We start from the raw sequence: 20,127 nt of genomic DNA, 5'->3' as shown, positions 1-20,127 counted from the left end.
CCCCCCCTTTTGTGTGGAGCAGAAGGTAAGGAAACACACTTTCTAATGCTAGGTATAATAGAGCTGGATGCTGTGTAGTTTATCACTTGCATTTTACATGTGTACTCTAGTCTTGAACGGCAGCTCTCTTCCACTACAGAGGCTGATTTTGTTTTTTGGGGGGGATTTATGTATCGAGGAGGAACAATTCTGATCTTGGCAGCTGGACTTGGAATAGACACAGATGGCACTGGCATAATTCAAACTGTAATAAAAAAAAACAACAATCCCACTTGGATGTACGCTGACTTAAACTTATTTGACCTTGAAATTATAACACAATAGATGGATATACGTGGTTATTATCAGTAACCTTAAACAGAGTTGCAACAAGATGAGATGTAAATTCATATTGATACTTCGTAAGAACCCCAAAGGGCAATGAACCCCTCATGCCCAAGATACTAAACCTCGAATGTTGCGTACTGGGCATGTGACATGTTGAAGCAGTGCATGTTGCTGTTAAGACAAAGGTTTGTAATAAACCAGTGTAGGATGTAGAATAATCTAGAGAGCTCTAGGAAACCATTTCAAAGCATCTGAATATAGGTATTTCAGTGCGAGTTTGATTTTTTTCAGAGTGTCTCTGTGTATAAACTATATTAAAAAAACGCATCACATTAAATTCTTCAGTGGGAATGGACTAATTCCTCATGCTTTTTGTGTTTGGTTTCATTTTGGACTGTGATGCTTTGTCCAACCTAATGATAATAAATCAGATGCAGGATTTCAAAGGGATGAAGGAGAAGCTCTGGAAATCATAGCCACGAGGTCCGGCCCGCCTTCTGTTTTAGCACTACCTAATGTGGTGTGAGCTGTTTTATCAGATGGCTGGGGAAGAAACTGTAGACTCGCTGAGTCTGTTCATCAGCAGTGCGACTGGATTTGTCCCTGCTTTATTGAGTGCTACTTGTAAAAGTCTGTGTAAAAACATTGCACCTTTTCAGATTGATACTGTTTGAACTTTATAAAAGATTTTAAAAAACCAAGTTAAAATAGTGACATTTTTCAGATCTGTATTTTTAAGTCACATGTATTTACTTCGGACAAAGCAGAAAGATATGTATATGATCATATAATTCATACCTGCAATTTACTAACTTCTTTAAAGGCACTCAGAGGTGGTCTCCATCCCTTCGTCCCCACCAACACACTGCACCTACCCATAGACACTGCGTTAGAGTCCCTGCCATTTCTGCGCTGTACTTCAAGTCTGGTAACACAACTCCTCTACCAGTTACAGAAGCCACTGTAAATTAACGCAGAGAGCAATTCCCTAGAGGCTGAGCATGCTGTCTATGTAACTCCTATCTCTGCCACCCCCAGGAGGGACTCTCTCTATTGTTAATTTAAGTCTTAATGTTTTATTATTTTTTTTGGTACTAGTTTTGGACCAATTGAATACAAAGGCCCTATGAGTGCTGTTTATATTGAAAAGTTTGTTCGCCGGGTGATGACACCACTACTCTACATCTCGTCTCGATCAAAATTACTAGATTTCCTCTCAAATTATGAGGTACTTGTCTCTCTTCTCTAGCTTTACCACTGTGGTTCAGAAAGAGTTTGACTTGTTTCACAATTTGATCTGCTCCAAAGTACTAGTTTATTTCCAGGATCCTGAAATCAGTGCCCTGTAAATTTGTTAAAATCATAAAAATATGAAATGACAAATTCATAATGTTGGTTCCCTGTATAGTGACTCTTATGATTTAGTGATGCTCTTAATTTACAGTACTTTAGTATGTAGAGACAACAATCAGGTGTTACCTCACCAAAAAGTTACATATGAACAAGAAAGAAGGGAGAAATCTTTTCGGAAAAATCTTGCAGTCTAAGTTGGGAAAGCGTTTGAGAAATATATAATCATTGCTTTAATTTTTAAAGGAATATTAACCCTTTCTAAAAAGATAAGTCTGTTAAGTAAAAACAAATGTGAAATAGTGGAAACAACAGCTCCTAACCACTTCGTATGCTGTAACTTCATGATTTTAATCCACTGGTACATCGCGTTTTATTAATTTTCGGTCTGTTGTATTCAGAGATGCCAGGATTGGTAGCAATACTAGTGGATTAATAACTTCCAATTAGACAAAATGCGCTTACAACAGAACCATTTATAATCCCTTTATAATTGTTCATTTCTCTAGCGCACAATGGAGAAATACCATAGTGTTACTAAATCCCAAGCTATTAGAGCAGAATGGAAAACCTGATCAGCAAATTGATACTGTAGTAGTGGCCAAAACATGTGAGGGGCTTTCCAGTGTTTGAGAATGAAGCAGAGTTCCTCTCTGAATTAGCATATGTCCTAATGACTGGTTCTGCGGCAGGATGGAGCACAACCTGTGCTGTGAAATGAAAGCTGCCACAGCGTAAGGGGACGCACACAGGTAGTTACCATGGGTAGGTGCTGTGCTGTTCACACTTCAGTTTATCCCTCAGGAGCTATTCATGGGTTTAGTTTTCCAGTGTTTTAAGCAGAGTAGTGAGGAGTAGAGAGTTGTGTTTCTGTCTCTGATGCTGATACTTTCTGTGATCACAAGCAATTCTGTTGTCCTTTCACTGCTTCAGTGTTGCCATTCTAAAACTCTGTTATTTTTTTGCCTCCTATAGAGATTTGAAAAACAGCTATGCTTGGTTTTTGGTCTATGTTATGTGAATTATTTCTTGGTAGTCTGCAAAAGGTAACTAATAAGCATAGTGTCATTAAGCTTAAATTTGCTTTACAGTAGGAGGTGCACTTCCATTGGAAAAAGACTAAGATAAAAGACAGATTTATGGGGGAACCACAAAATATTTTTTTTTAAATACTGCTTAGTAATTGAACAGATATTTTTATTTCTATGTTCAGACTTCCCCCCCTTCCTGTGCTTCAAATTCTGTGGCTCCAAATGCCCAATCTCTGTTTATGTTCAGTGTTTGTTGGTTCTTTTTTCTGAAATGGACTAAGAATAGAGTCTGATCTGTCATGCTGCCCCGCAGCCATTTAAGGCTGAGGTTATTTCCCAGGCCATGGCACTAGATGCTCAGTGTCTTGCTTCTGTAAAGTTAAGCAAGAGGGGGAGAAGGGGATACAAAAAACCAGCCACCTCATGCAGTAAGATCCATTCAGGGAACAGGACATTGGTGAGTGCAATAAGAAAAGCAAATGCTGAGTGTTCAGGAGCTGGGATATAGGGAAGACCTAAGAAATAGAGAATTGTATATGAAGATGGATGGAGACGGAAATATAGTCAGGCACAGAGGAAAAGTTAGTTTTAAACCAGAAATAAACACGTTATTTCATAATTTTAAACAGTTAGAAATGTGAACATTTTCTAATGTTTTCCATGCAAGTTGAGGAACTTTATACGTTTTGTAGGAGAAGATACAATCCAGGAGGTGACTCCTGTGTTCAAGTGAGAAAGTTTGAGGAGTAGAGTAGGTTACAGGAGGAGCATGTATGCCACAAACTAATTCCTATTTTGAGAGCCTTGGCTAGTGTCTTCCTTTGATTTTTGATCTTTTATAGAGTAAAAATGTTAATTTTTAGCAGAAGGGAAAGGAGAGGAGACTAAAGGATAGATCATTGGGCATTTTGAGCACTGTCTGCTGCCTGATCAGGCTTTTGTGATTTCTTCATTGAAAAGCTAATTAATTTGAAGCTCTGAATATTTTCTGAAAGATTTGTCATCATCAGTATCTAATTTTCAGTTCTGTGTTCTGCTAGGGAGTGGGTTCTGCAAACTTAGGTTAGGGGTATTTAATTTTGACTTGAAAATTTCCGTTGAAAAGAACCTTCTTGTAGCTGATCCCCAGACTGCACTTAGGCAGTGCCCGTTCTGTTCCTTGGCTGTTTCATTCTACTTTGGTATTAAGGTCTCCCATATTAAGGAAGCAGTTGCCTGTCACTCACTTTTGGTCCCCATTGTTTGTTTTCTCTGTCCAAGGATAGCACTATGTATAATCTGGAGCAGGCAACAAGTTGGTAAGTTATGACTAGATGAGTGATGCATTTGCAGGGCATCACGTCGAGCTGAAGTTCTGCTCAGCATGTATTTTCACACTTAAAAGAGCTACTGCACCCTTCTTTTCTTGTTTCAAGGGCATTTTGTTGTTGCTTGTCAATTTACTGATAGCCAGGACTTCAAGCCCATAGTTGTCCTTTTCCATCTAATCTGTGAAGCTTTTGGAGCTTTAATCTTGTGTTCAAATTCCAGTAGCCAGCTTTTGATGGGAAAAGCATCTAGCAAAGAAAACCAGGAGCTCTACCCACACTCAATTGAATATCGAAATCCATTAAAGATGTTAGTATGCTTGAACTAACAAGTACTGTAAAGGTACCAAGATAAACATTCAAAGCATTTTTTTAAGTTGAAGCACACCAAGAGATACTGAAATCTAGCAGTATTTTATCTTGTATTCAAATGTTAATTAGCATGTTTTTATTTCTAAGAAATACTGATGAGCAGAATCCAGCTAAATGTAAGAGCAAGTGGTGTTAGTTACATGGTGTTATGTCCATTCCTCAACCCAATAATGAGTATCGTGAGATGCTGTATTGATCTCAGAAGAGGGCGCTCAAACCCCGTGAAAAAAATTACGGTTGAAGATTCGCAAGTTAAGATTCTGCATTTTCTGATAGTATTTAAGGTTTTTTTGTGGTTATGGAATGATACTAGTGCAAAACTAGAACTGGATAAGAATTAGAATTTAATTTTTGAGAGCAAGGAAAAAAATCCCATTTGGAAAGCAGATAAAATCTTGGAATGCATAGGAAGATCTGTTACATCAGGAGAAAGATACGCAGTTCCTACTATAACTCCAGGTATGTGTAAGTACCTCTAATCAGACTTCTTTTGTTTTCTTAACTGCAGAGATGTAAGCATTTCATTTTAATCCAAACTGGCATGTCTCGTTTCTCATCTAGCTAACCCAGCTACTAGAAATGGCCTCATCCTTCTGAGGCACAGAGGAGGAAAACGTGCAGCTTCTGTAGCTAGACAAAAAGCTTCATTCACTTAAGAAAATTAAATGTGCCCAGCGAGCTCATCATTTTCTGGCTTTGGGAGAGGTGGGGGAGTTGTTGGTCTCTCTGGGGGTAGCTGGCATATGTCTTAACATGGTGTCAGCTTTCTTCTTTGCTCTATTTGTGTAGAAATGCTTCCTGAGCGTTAACCAGCTGTGTAGGATCTGACCCAGAAGTGGATTTGGCTTAATAGCTTGCTCTTGTGTGGAGTACTGTGGTGCCTATGTTAAATGATGATGTGAGAATTTGCTTCTGTTCTGGATATACAATGTTTTTAACATCGTTAGAAAATGAACAGACTTTTACTGGCAAATTTAATTAATCTAGTATCAATCAACAGTTTCTTCTTTGCATTTCTACAATATAGAATTAGTGGTGTGTAATATTGGTTCTTTTGTTCCTCAGAGATAACACATTCCTTTCCTCTTGCTGTTTTCTTTCCTGTGTTCACAGGTAAAATGAGGCAGGAATTGCCTGCCTGCACAAGTCTGAGATTCTGAAAAAAAAATCATCTCCCTTACTTCAATGCAATATAGCCAAAACATAAAAATAAATACAAATTGGGATAGAAATAACTTAATTGAGTAGTAAAAGCGTTTATCTAATTGTAAAAGCTAATCAGTAGCTGTGGGGTTTTTTCTGTTCCAATTACTTCGCAAATATTGGCCTTTAAATTTCAGAGCTCTTTCATCACATAGTCATTTAATACTGTGTTTCTGCAAATCTTCTGAGTCAGCTGTAGTTTCGATGATTGCCAATAACCTTTGCAAATTTTGTTCCTCACCCTTCTCTCCCTTTTCTAAAGTGTTTATAGAAATGTTGAACTATATGAGCATCAGTACACATCCTGGCTGGCTGTCTTTGACTGTGGAAGAACAGTAACTTCTACCTGTAGTTTTCTGTCTTTTTTACTAATCTAGAAAAGGACCTTCCATGTTATTCCTTATCACCTTAGTTTCTTCCAGTGTGTTTGGTAACTTCTTGTAGGCTTTTGGGGAATTACGTATGCTGCATTGAGTAGATTAGTCATCTACAAGCTTGCTCATTCCTTCAGAGAACTCTGATAGACTTGAGGCATGGTTCAGTAATAAAACCATGCTGGCTGTTCTCCAATAAAAATTACTCACCTGAAGATCTCTGTTAATTCTTAAAGTTTCTATAAACTTGCGGTTCTTTAATTGTTGAGGTTCTTGTCAAATCCATTATTTGTTTATTTAATTGGCATCACACATCACTTCCCATTCTTCTGGTGTAGAGACCAAGCAAGAAATAGGCTACACTACAATTAATAATTTTGTATTTCCATATATGAGTTTTATTAGAAGATGGTACTAATGACTTTTCACTATTGACGTCCTCAGGTTTGTTCCAAAACCTTTCCTACAGACACTCGGTTTGAGACAGGTGCTGAAAATTGTTTCATGGAAAGAAAAGCTCCAGTAAGCTCCACTCTAGTAATGCCAATGCTCCTAATGCAGTTATCTTTGAACTATCCCTATGTCACATTCCAGTACTTTATCCTCCAACTTTATATAGCGGTACGTCATATCCTGTTCAACTGATTATTCTTAACTGCCTGCATGAAGATAGTTAACCATAACTCCACATAGATGGTTGCTTGGAAGCAGCTGATCATCAATAACAGCTTTTATGTAGATGCCCACATAAACAGTATGCAGGTAGCTGTTGCTACACCAGTTATTGGTTGTTTTGGAGGTTCTTACATGAAAGGAAGTGGGAATTGCTGCCATCAAGCTCCTCTTAGCATACTTGTATTCAAAACTAGGAACCTCTTATTTACAGCGAGATCTCTCTTCTGTAAGACTTGAATCTCACTTGTACGGAGCAAGATTCCTTGTTAGTTGCACCTTTAAGTGTTCAATTTTGTTAAAATGAACAGAGTAGTTGGTATTAGCAAGTGAACTTCTTTATTCTGACAGAAGAACAGGAAAATCTGCATGGTACTTGAGAAGAAATACAGCATTTTAGACACTTTCCTCATGTATAATTGCAGCCTGTAACAGGGAGGAAATTTTAACTATTCTGGGATGATCATTAAAAGGACATTAATTAACCAGTTTACTGATTAGGCATATAGTATCAGTATATATTCTCCCACTACAGTTTTTTCTTATTGAAAAATACTTTCCAAAAATGCCTCATGGAAACATCTCATTCTTCACAATCTGGAAGTCTTAAGCTGCTATTAGTGTACAACAGAACTGGCAGTCAGAATCAGAATCTTTTTTAATAACTTTATAAATATTTCTAGGTCTGACTTTTGTCTTCTTGTCACATTTTACTGTCCCTTTTGACTCTTCTTTCATTCACTATTTGGTGCCATAAGTTTGCTTCATACAGTAATGGTATTCAGAAATGGTCCTAGGAAATGGGAACCTAAATTTTGATCATCTTACCTGTCTCCTTATTTTGGTTCACTTGAATGGTTTAAAAGTTTTTTGTAAGGGATTGTTTCTTTTTACTGTCTTAATTTGGTACTAGGAGGAAAAGGTGAACACTAACCTGTTTATTGTTTAAAAAAGAAGAATGAGTGCTATTATTTTGCTATATTTTTTCACTTCTATTTTACTTATATTTTTATTTCCTTCTTGACAATTCTTATAGCAGAAATGTCACTAATTGGTTGTATCTCATTTTTATTATTGATAATTTTCTTGGGGTACCTCATAAGGAATCTTTATGAACAAGGGTCTTGTGTTTAGCATTCATTCATGAAAGATAATTCCTGCCTAAAAAGAGCAGGTTGTTAGTTAGAATGGGCAGTGTTGTTATTGGTGAACATCCTGAGATCGCTAATTCATACTGAATTGAGCATGTTGGTTGGTATGAATAACTGAATTCATATCACTAATGACAGTAACAGGTAAAATATATGTTCATGTTTTAAAAAGAAATTAAAAATTTTGTATGTAAAACTCAACAAAAAAATAAAGCAGCCTCTGAAATACCAAATGAAAATACTTATGTGGGAATATATTTGCCACACAAATGGGTGATCGGAAGTCTGGAATCTTTTGTTCCCCAGCAATCCCTAGAGTGCTCTTGCTTTGTGTATCAAATGCTCTTTCTATATGCACTGGTGGAACTGGGAAACAACACAAAATAACCAAATTCCATCACTTACTCCATCCTGAAAGTTTATTAAGCCAATTTGAGTGATGCGTTAAAGAACATAATGAATAATAATTTTTAATGGCTTATATTTTGAAAAATTTAAAACCAAAACTTAATTGACATTTTGGAACAAGAGAAGTCTAAAGACTACGCACCTCCCTGTTTCAAGTCAGCTTCTCTCAGATTCTCTTCCTGAATTTAGTATGAACCCATTCACGCTTCATACCTGGCAAAGTCAGTAGGCCCATTAGGGATGAGTCTTTTAAATTTTGAATTGTCTGTTTGGCAATTTGAAGAACTTTATGGATATGCAGGTGGGATATGGGGCTCTTTCATTATTTTTGTGCAGCTGATCTCTCACTGACTCCTGCAGGATATACTGAAAGAATTTACAATGACTGATAGCTTAATGATGGGATGATAAGTTGGCTTAGCAGTTCAAGTATTCACGTACGAAATGTGTGAATTCATATGTATTTGCTCATTATGTGCAACATAGTGAACAATTAAAGTGTTACTGTTTAAGTTGTTTATACTCTGAAAAATCACATTTGATATTCCAATTCTAAAAGAAGTCTTTATGATGCTTATGGTTCTTATGTTGGTGCTGGAGCTGACTCATAAAATAGTTGCAAAGCAAATATTAATTGTTTTTAGTGAACTTTTTATAGCTAACATGGGGAAATATGTGGTTTGAAACTTACGCATCTACAGCCATAAAAACCCTCCTCATACATACCTTTTGAATGACAATTTTAGAACTGGTTTCCATTCAGTCTTTTAATATTAAAATTTTTCTTGCAGCATAAAGTGACTGTTCTTCAGTTAACATTGTTGTCTTTTTAAAATCTGTTGTGTTTTACTGTAGGCAAATAATTGCTGTGCCCCATATGTTTATACTTGAAAATAGCTTAACTAAGTCTAATTCTTATTATTTCAGCCTGGAGTTCTAGGATATTTTGAGTTCAATGCTTCACCTCAACCACCTGGTTATCTAACATTCTTCACATCAGCATTACATTCATTAAAGAAAGGTAAAAGCTTCATTTTCATAATTTAAGACATCTGTGAATGAATTATGTATGTGGGCTTCAGTAGGTTTTTTGCAATATTTTGTAACTTGGGAATTAATCCCTTTTGAGTGTTTCTTGATGCTGATCTAATTACGAGACTGTCTTTTATTACAGTGTGAGGATTGCTTACATAAAAGGCCTATTATGTGATTGGCCGTCATGGAATAAAGTATATGACAGGCTGCTATTCAAGGATACATTAAGATACAGTTTCCTCAAAAACCTAAACATGTAGCTGCAACCCATATAGAGCCATAATCAAACTAGCACTTATTTAAGTTGAGTCCAAGATTGTTTGTTTTGTGCAACATTTGAAATGTCCGGTTCAGAGGCATAGGATGAACTTGACTTTGTTAATACTTAGTAACTGAATTCAACGAAGCGCTTTCCTGGATGGTGTTACAGAGCTGGTACAAGGTAGCATGATGAGAAGGGCTTTCTCCCCCTGTTGTTTTGCATTAATAATCTAAAATACAAAACCTCTTGTGTTTAAATATGCAAACTTTTATATGATTAATACCTTTTTTTTGGGGGGGGATCATAAATTCTGGATAGAACTTTCTTAAAGTTAAGATTAGCGCATTTTATGGATATTTCTTCCTGTCAGCAAATGAAGGAAATTGATACCATTATTCTGACTTTTACTGTGCCATGGACTTGGTATATGATATAGAGCCTGTTCTCCTATATTTTGTTCTGTAATTCCCCATTTATACGTTGGGATAGTTCTTTGCAACGTAAAGATGAGAAGCATTCTATCCTTGTGTATACATATTTATAAATATAGAAAGACTATAATACGTATTTAAACTATATATTTATTGTAAATGTACATCTTCTAAACAGTCAATGTTCATACATTTTCCTTATATGTATATCTCATCTTGGCTTCTGAGGTGCTGTAACACGTAGCAAGGTGCATCTATGATATCAGATTCTATATTTAATAAGCAATCAAGAAATTGGACAATTCAGGTTAACATTCTCTATACCTTGAGTGCAGAGGAGGAACATATTTGTTCTTGTTGCCTGCTCTTGGCATCTTTCTTCTACCTCACTTAATTACCGATATTGGCAGTTGCTAGTCAGTAAGATTTCTGTGCCTTTACACAGCAATGTTCTGTGTTTTGGTTTGAAGGTGTTCTTCGAAGGCTTTCAGGAGAGAAGTTCGGTGTGTATAATTGTATTTAAAAACTGAAAATTTGCCCTTTCAGATTACCTTGGAACAATTCGCTTTGGAGTGATCACGGATAAACATGTTGCAGAGGAGATCTCATTGGTGCATTCAGGCAGCGTGTATTTGCACAGACATGTCAACACATCTCTTGTGAGTGTTATTTATGTTGTAGTGACTCTGAGACGGTACATGGAGGTTGAAGCTCTGTTGTAGTAGACCATGAAGTGTTTCACGGAGCTTTAGGATACAGGATGTTTAAGAACAATATTTTTGTACAGTAATACATATTTTCATTCTACCAGTCAGCAGCTGTTCTAAACAGTAGCTAAGACCCAAGTTGATTGTCTCTATCGAAATAAAACCCAAAAAACCCAAGCACCTCGGAAATGACTACACAAAGACTCTCTCCTAAAGTTTCTACCTCTTCCAGTGGGTCAGAATTAGAAGGCTACTTGAATGAGGATATGGACAAAGAGATTTTGTGGAGAGAGAGTAAGAATAGTGAAAACTTTTTTTTCGATTTAAAGGTGTGACATTACACTGATTAGAAAAATCAGGCAAATTAATTTAATTGAAAATTTATAGTAACTCTTAATCTATGTGCCTGATTTTTGGAAGACTGAGACTGAAAATACTAACTTTCAGATTTGCTATTTGGCATAGAGACCTTATCTATCCACACTGCTACCATGAGTGGAAACTCTGTGAAGATAAATACTGTAATGTGTATTTTATTCAATTGAGACTAGGGAAAACATGGATTTTTCAGGTTAAATTATTGGTAAATAATATAAAACTACCTTTGTCTGTGCAAATGATTTAAGATAAACTTGCCTTAATTTATTAAAATGACCCTAGAATTGTGAGCGCTTTTTATCATGCATTTCTTTTCCCTGCATTCAGTAATAAGAAATACCAGTTTTAAGTGCAGTTTTGATGTTGGGGTCTTAAAAGATTAATTTAAAATGAGTTAATGTGGTGAATGAGTAGTGGGAAAAAGTTTTCTAATATGCCATAAATCAAGATATGTGATGATACCAGCTTAGAGACTGAGCTCTTTCACTTATAAAGAAAATTTATACTAGTGAGAAAAGTAAAGATTATAAAGATGTAGTAAAAGAAAGAGGAGCTTCCCTGGTAGAATACTTTTTGCCTGAAAGCTTGTGTGTGTTACTATGATCTGATGAGCATTTGGAAAGATTTCCCAAAGGGAAAGGGTATATGAAACTGGGAAGAGAGTTTTAGGCATTACAGTAACAAAGCATGCCATATTTGAGAACTGTATTCATTACTAAACCAAGAGAGGACAAGTAATTATTTTTTCCCTCTTCAAGATATATCCAAATAACATCATGAACTATACTGCTGAGAATATTTGCAAGTGGGCTCTAGAAAATCGAGAGATGCTCATACGCTGGCTGAGACCACATGGTGGAAAAAGCCTTCTTCTAAACAACGAGCTGAAGAAAGGACCAGCACTTCTCATATTTATACCTTACGATCCCCTAGCAGAAATTCATCCTCTTTTAGATGAAGTAAGTGAAGTAATTCTTTTTTCACTTCAAAAATACTAGAACTTGAGAACTCTAGTCAGGGTTCTGAGCTTAATTGTGACAGGTATTTTATTTCACTGTTCCAAGTATTCAATTTTGTTTGAAAACACGTTTTCTCAAGCCATATTATCACAACTCGCATACGCTGGTTTGCATCCCACACAACATGCCTTTGTCTCATGTCAACAGTTGTTTAGAACAAGCATCTAACTCTATTCCTTGACTTCCTTCTTTTTGTGGTGAGTACTGTGTGAGATGCAGATCTTTGGTCTTCTGTTCCAGCTGACATAGCTCAAACAAAAGAGCAAGAATGTATTAAGTATTGCAGGACTTGTGTTTTGTCTACTCTATTCTGTCTCTCCTCTCCTTCCGTCTTTCCAGAGGTGGTTACACAAGGAAGAATGGACCTTTTATTAAACCAGACAGTGTTATTTGAAATATAGCCCAATTGAAAAACTGCTCGGAATTAATCCGATTTTTATATCCTGTGCGTTCCTTAGTTGCCTTCCAATTTTCTCTCGCTGTGTCATTATTTCCATTTCTGAACTGCCTAGGGCAGGAGTTTGTGTAGCTGTGCAGTAAATGAGATAGGGAAACTAACTTGGCTGAAAAATACTTTTTTTTCCCTGGGCTATTTTTCAGCTGGAACCCATTGTCCCATTTAGTATATCACACAGCTGCACATCACAGTATAGCACTAAGGACAGCGTGGAACAAGAAACAAGCATCCGTGGAAGATGAAAAGCAGGGCTAAGTGTTGGTGGCAATGTGACTTATATACATGGCATCTATGTCCTGGAATGTGTGGTTTCCACAAGGAGGCCTAATTAATATTGCAGTGTCTGAATGAGGAAAAAAATGAAGATAACTTACGGTACAATATTTAGCCAAACTAGAAATAGACACAATAAAAGCTAGGCTGCTACAAGATAAGGTTATGGAAATCTTTGTGGAAAGACTGGAAAAGAACTGCGATTATTCTTGTACTAACCTGTCTTACTTTTGGCAGACTTAGTTCAGTGATGCTTGTCATAGATTAAACATTCTAGTAACAGGTACCACTTAGATGAAATCAGTGCAACATAAGATGTTCCAATTCAGATTTCATTCTGCTAAATAACAGTATTTACCAAAATGTGAAATGAGATACAGAATACTTCAGTTGACCCTGTATAGCTTCACTTTGATAGAGAGATATTATGCAACTTGTTTACCATAGGCATAGATGTTTGCTGCAGCTGTCCTCTGGGTTTCATCAAGCAGTGACACTCAACTGTAAGGCACTTGCAAAGAACAAGACTGTCAAGTTGTATGTTGAAAGCTCTCAGAGCAAAATTTTTTTTCTGATAGTAGCTCACTGAAATGAGATTTCTTACACAAATCTGGTTTTCTGTTTATAATTTCTTCTCATGTTTCTCTATGTAGGTAGTCAAAATCTTCAGTCTAGATTGTAGTATGAGGGGTCAAATTTCTTCTGAGTATTTAATTGAGCGTTTTCAGGATGAAAACATCTAACAATGAATTCTTAAAGACTGTAACAAACTGTTGCTATAGATAACATCTTAATACTGATGGTTGTGTGACACAGCACCCCTTCTAGATGTAATGCTTCAACATCCCTTTGGTAATTATAGTGATTCCTATCAAAGTGTTCTTGTGTAAGCAATGTGTGTATTTTCATTATGTTTAATGGGATAGATGAGGATGAAGGGAAACTTCCTGTTTCATTTTCATTTCTTGTATGTTCTGTTATTTATCTCCTAGAAAGGGAATTCCTTCTGTGGTCCATACACATGCCTTTTTCGCTGCTTGTTTCCTCTTGGTTCTGAAAAACAAAATGGTGATGCAGCACAGGAGTGTCTGCGCTGAGAGGCAGGCTTTTTTCTTTTTTTCCTTTTTTCTTTCTTCTCCCAGTAAGTCATGCATTACTATATGCAAAGTACACCTGCAGTATTACAACTATATGCCCATGGCTGAGAGAATACTAACATTGCTTCAACACTGCTAGTGATTGTTACAAAATTTGTGCACCACCTATATGAGGAAAAAATCTCTTCTCTTTTCATATGGGAATGCTTTTATTTATTTTCTCCTCGTATTGGAAAATAAGGGAAATTCAGGAACCTGAACTGATTAATGCTTCATGTAGAGGGATTTAACCTTAAAATGTAGTGTTATTACACTGTGGTAAATATGATGCAAAGAGGACCTTAAGATCAGTGTAGTGGACTGAAAAAATTTTAAAGTGGCTTTTTGTTGTTCTGTACATTTAATTCTTACATGCTGAAATATCTGAAAATTTAACTTTGTTATCAAGTCAGAGCCTCCTATAATTTTCTGTAAGAATGAAGAGTAGTCAACTTTACGTTTCTGAGATTCCATCTCTAATTGCGTATATGTTGTTAAACCTGCAACAGATAATTGCATTTGCGTGAACTATGTACAGTTAATTTTTCTTTTTTTTTCTTCCCCCCCCAGATTACCAAAGTGGCCTTGGAATACCACAACTGTAATAAAAGCCAGGCAGCTGAGCTAGATCTTCAACCCTTAGAAGGCACTGATTCACCAGCTTTTGATTCCTCTGTACCAGATGCACATACGAAATTATCAGAAACATTTTCAATAACCAAGTACCCATGCTGTAATACAGTGGTGCTTCCGCAGTGGCATTCAATATCTAGAACTCATAATGTCTGTGAGCTTTGCATTAACCAGACACTTGGTGTCAAACCAAATAAAGTCCATGTGCCACACTGTAACTTTTTAGAGATAGAAGCAGCTTTGGACTCTTTCTACCTCCAGGAACGTACCTTTTTTCAAGTTATATCAAATACCATAGAATGCAGCAATTTCTTAAGTTTCTATAGTCCCTTTAGCTATTACACTGCATGTTGCAGGACGGTAAACAGGAATTTTTTAAGTTTCATTAGTTCCGAGAAGACCATCTTTCAGACCCGCAAAGTAGCATTTTCTTCCCATGGGAAGAAAGATAACACCCAACAGTCTATTCCTCATATTGAGGATAGGAATTGTTTTATTCCTGACCTTCATATTAGTGGCACTAACATTACTGGTCTGAGCTGCAGGACCAACAAAACCTTGAATCTTTATCTACTGGATTCAAATCTTTTTTGGATATATGCAGAGAGACTAGGAGCATCAAGATCTACTCATCTTAAAGAATTTGCTGCCATTGTTGACCTGAAAGAAGAAGTGCACTATGTCCTGGATCAAAATCAGTCACTTGTTGGATCTACCCTGGGTATGGTATCTGCTATACAAATGCTTAAGATAAGAAAATTAAGTTTGCTAGTAAGCTTATGAATGGAAAACTTAATGCCATTTTGAAACGTGAGACTATAGTCAACATCGTGAGTCGTAATTTACTCTATTCTAATTTATTTAGTAGTTCACCAAGCAGTAGAATCAGTCAGTTCTAGATGACGTAAGAACTAAGTTTCATATACCAGAAGTAATTTGCTTTAAAAGAAGTGAACCTCAGAATGTGTGATTCTTGACTGCCTGATGCATTGAAGGAATTGGTAAAATCTAAACTAATTTGCTTGTGGAAAAAAAAATTACTGTGCATCTAACACCTTTGATATTACAGAAGACATTTGTATATTAATGGTGGTGGTGGTGTTTGTTCAGCTGTTCTGTGTACTAAAATATCCCAGAATTTTGTGCGATACTGCCCACTTACCAGCAGAGGCTAGCCCTTCCTCTTGTCCTCTGAAATCAACTTATAAATTGTTTTAAATTTATTTTGAAAAGTATGTGTGTTTTCAAGGTAGAGCTCTGAAGTGGTTTTGGCCAAATCTGTCAATACTCTAGTTCCTGGCTGAATTGAAGGAGGAAAAAAAAAGAAACAACAAAAAAAACCTCAAAAACAAAAGCAAAAAACCAACCAACCAACCCAATGATCGCAGTTCTTATTTATTTACAGGTTATTGAATAAGACACAACATGCCTAGCCACATGCATTTACCTGTCATGATAATGTGCAAAACCAAGTTCACCTTCAGAAAATGCAGGGTTTTTTAATGTTAGCAGTGTAACTAAACATGGAAGTAAATTCAGGTGAACATAGCATTAAATTGTTCAAGAAGGTATATCAATATAATTCTTATAGCATTAATTAGTTTTCCATTTTGCCATAATCATAAGTACAGAAGTACGCACAACATAGAACAAATAGCCGTGTTGTTAAGGATCCCATCCAGCCCTGTATGCTGTCTCCATCCCAACCCCCCAGAAGAACACTCTGGAAAAACAAACAAAAACCCCAGTGACCGTAAAAGGATGCTTAGGAAAAATTAAGATCAGAGTGAGGAGATAGAAATTTCCTTCCCCTTTCTGCTCCCCAGTACTTTCTGTCTCTTCAGGTCACAGGATTTCCTGAGCATGATGAGGGTTTCTCTGCTAAGGAACACTCAGTATATTTCTATTCCAAGTCATTTGAACTTCTGGAAAATTTTTGTTCCTACATATTTTGTCAAGGACTGACTGTGATTTATGTTGGGTTTTGTGGAATTTTTTAAAATTTTATTTTACTTCCTTAAGCCTCTCAACTTTTCATATTTTAAAATAACAAAACAGATTTTTGTTTAATACCTTTAACAGATTTCAGTTTTTACAGATGGTTTCTAAAAATTCAGGAGTATGTCTTCTAATTAGCCCCCTCCTTTTAGTTATTACTTAATCATGCATAGATTCTGGAGATCTAGAAAGAAAAAAAATGTTTTGGTCTGGTGTAAGAATTTAATGAAATGCTGAATAATAAATATAAAATTAAATATACTGTTGTTTGCATTTCAGAGATAAACTTGATGATCTGGTATTTTGTATGTATGTACAAAAGTGCCAGTTCTACTTGGGCCTAGTTTTTGGATTGGAAATACGAGCACAAGATATTTCTGTTTGATCAAATAATTATTTTTTATGTATTTGATATTATATCTTTTGTCTTGATTATTGAATACTCTTATTTTAGAATGCGTAGAATAATATTTCTCTATCTAAATTGAAAAGAAGGGTACAGTCAATATCTTGCAGCAATTTAGAGAACATGGTCCAGGCTCAGAGGAGCGTAGCTGAAGGTAATTTGAGGGCTTTGGGGCTTGTTTTAAATTTTTACTGCTGGCCAGCTACTTGTTAAATCTCTTAAAACTAAGGAGACAGTTGAATGAAGGGGAAGGTGATCACTGGTAAACAAAAGGTGGCTGGTCATATTGGCACGGGAATAGCACAGTCTTTAAAGGTCTAAAGCAAAAGGAGAATTACAGGGAAAATAATTAAAAATTAAAGAAAAAATGCAAATACATGTGGAATTAAGTGGAGCCTTCGAGATAAGGGCCAAATACTTCAGTGCTATGCAGAAAGTGAAAAATGGTGAGAGTATACTATTTATGACTTACCAGGTGTATAGCTAGATTAGGAGAGTAGAGAATTATTATTATAGTACAATGAATAGGAGTAGAAGCAAGATTAGAGAGCAGTGTGGCAAGTGAAAAGAAGACTGTAATGAGCAAAACAAAAAATCAGAGAAATTTTATCTTGTTTTCACGTCAGTGGTGGTTACTGAAGAGTTGATACCAAACTGTCAAAAATTAATGACATGAAACCAGGTTTGAATTTGTATTTTCTCTGTAAGTTCTTCTGAATCCCAAAGTAAAAACTGCCAAAATGACATATTTGTGAAACTGAAATAACTTTGTTATGTATCAATTTCATTTCAGAGAACTTCATAAAAAATTTCAGTATTCTCTACAGTCCCTTGAAAAGGCATCTTGTTGATGACTCTTCAGTCCATTTGCATGAACAGCGTGTAATCACTGAAGTGACTACTAATACCTTTCATGATACCGTGTTTTTGAGTGAAAAGGTACACCTCATTACTGAAAAAGTTTCTTGCAAATCATTGCTCAGACTTTTGAGGAGGGGGTCTCGTTCTTTTTTTCACATTGATGTGCTTTGCTTATTAGTAACATAAAATATGTTATTTTGTAACAATTCAAAAGTATTTTTTTTTTAAAAAGGCAATTCAGAATAGTGTGATCTTAAGTAAATCTGCAAAACATCATCTTCTGGTGTTAAAATAATCAAGAAGTCAGTGCAACTGATTCCCTGACAGGTTTCTGCCACAGTTCAAGGTTTGTTGAGTTTTTGGGGGTTGTTTTTTGTTGTGTTTGGGTTTTTTTGGCAGGAGGAAGTGTGGTTTTTTCCCTGTGTGTTTGAAATATAGATTTTAATTTTAAAAAAAAAAAAAAAAGTGTCTGTGACTTGATTTTTTTCTTTTCCTTTCTTCCACTGTAGCAGGAGTACATGCTAAATACATAGGGTTTGAGGTAACATTGAAGAATATTCTGATTTCTGTGTTTCATACCTCAAAGGAAATAAATATACCACAATTTTTTTTCTATATATTGCATTTTTTAAAAAAAACTTACTTTAAAAAAAAGTTTAAAATTATTGCAAAGTAGACATAATGAAAAAAAAAAAAAAGGAAGGTTTTAAACCTAAGGCATTATTTGAAAGCACACAGCAAAAAACCCAGAACTCTTACAGGTAAAAGCTTTCCAATTGCATGCCGTGAAATTGCTTTACATAAGATGTCATCTTGAACACTAGTTAAATTACTTCGATTTCTCAAAGATGTGATAGTAAGGATTAATATCCGTTGTCTTTTAGGTCTGCAGTGAATATATGCATCTCCAGTAATTAGTTTCCAGCAGCCCTAACTCCTGCTTTTCTAGTTAGAGGCAAAAAGCAGAAGCCTAGACATCATCCCCTGCCCCCCCAAGCATACAGTCACTGTTAGATACATAGGAATTTAAGAATGCAAAAGAATCTTGGGAAGTGTAGTAAAGTTTGGTGCATTTTCACTTAAAGGGAGTGATCCTGAACTGAATAAACTAAATAACCCTCTTAATTATGTCTTTTTCTTTATGGAAAGAGAATTCCCCAGAGTTTTTGGGTGTTAACTCAGTAGACAGAGGGCATCAGTAAATAGCTTATAATAAAGTTTATTAACATAAGAATATAATTTCCTTTCACATTTTAAGGGTTCCAAGTTTTAGATGTTGTGAAGACTAGTTCTCCTTTACTGCAGATTAACTACAATAGGTAATCAAAGTCTTCTCCATTTCATTTTCCAGAATGTCTTGCTGCTCTATTATGCACAGTGGTGTGGATTCTGTGCTTCTCTTAATCACATCTTCATTCAACTTGCTCGGCTTTTGCCTCCAGATAATTTCACTGTGGCAAGGTAAAAAAGATTCTAATTTCTTCTGTCTAGAATAACATAAGTTCATTGAGGTCATCAGCCTAGAAAATAATTACTTCTTTTCTCTCTACAATCTTGCAATAGTAGATGTGAATGTCATCTGCTTCATTTCTCTTTGAATGTATTATTTTGTTTTCCTCTGTATAAATTTGGTGGGTTTCAATCTCCCTGCAGTAGTTATGCAGTTTAATTAAAATGAGTTTTTAAACAGTGCAATTAACCTTGAAGCTTCCTAATTTCAGGAAGTGAATCAATAAAACAGCAGCAGAAAATAATTTTTACCCCTCTCTGATTATTTGTAGCAATTAATTATATTTTGTAGTATTTGAGAAATTGTTGAGATAGGCAAAATACATATTTTTGTGGGTTAACCCTGGTGGGCAGCTAAGCACCACACAGCTGCTTGCTCACTTCCCCCCGTCATCTCCAGTGGGACGGGTGAAGAGGAAAGGAAGAATAAAACCAAGAAAACTTGGAGGTCAAGATAATACAAAACAAAACAAAATTGTTTAATAATTGAAGGATAAGTGGAAGGAGAGAGAAGAAAGCAGAACAAGTGATGCAAAGGCACTCACTCACCACCTCCTGTGGTGACCGGGTAGACCGATGCCCAGACGGTTCCCAAGTAAAAGATGGCTAACCCCGCTAAAGCCCCCTCTTTTCCCTTTTATTGCTGACCACGACGTTACATGGTATGGAATAGCTCTTTGGTTATTGCCAGTTCAGGTCATCTGCCTGGTGGTGTCCCCACCTCCCAGTGTATCCACTGGTGCAGAGTGAGAAACAGAGAAGGCCTTGATGCTGTGAAAGAGCTGTTGAGCAACAACCAAAGCGTTCCTATGTTATCAACACTATTT

General features: G+C 36.1%; 1 protein-coding gene across 1 annotated transcript; it reads left to right on the top strand.

The window, feature by feature from the left end:
• Positions 1-1,425: 1,425 nt before the first annotated feature.
• Positions 1,426-19,313, top strand: TXNDC11 (thioredoxin domain containing 11; the record flags this gene model as incomplete). The annotated part of the gene is made up of 7 exons (XM_009583789.1): positions 1,426-1,555; positions 9,123-9,216; positions 10,470-10,582; positions 11,767-11,967; positions 14,464-15,247; positions 17,724-17,869; positions 19,143-19,313. Coding segments are annotated over 7 exons (1,582 nt in total), but the record flags the coding sequence as incomplete, so codon positions are not given.
• Between the last annotated feature and the right edge of the window lie 814 nt (positions 19,314-20,127).

This window comes from Fulmarus glacialis, unplaced genomic scaffold (genome assembly GCF_000690835.1).
Source record: "Fulmarus glacialis isolate BGI_N327 unplaced genomic scaffold, ASM69083v1 scaffold22308, whole genome shotgun sequence".
Taxonomy (NCBI): domain Eukaryota; kingdom Metazoa; phylum Chordata; class Aves; order Procellariiformes; family Procellariidae; genus Fulmarus; species Fulmarus glacialis.
This window is presented reverse-complemented; position numbering and strand designations above follow the sequence as displayed.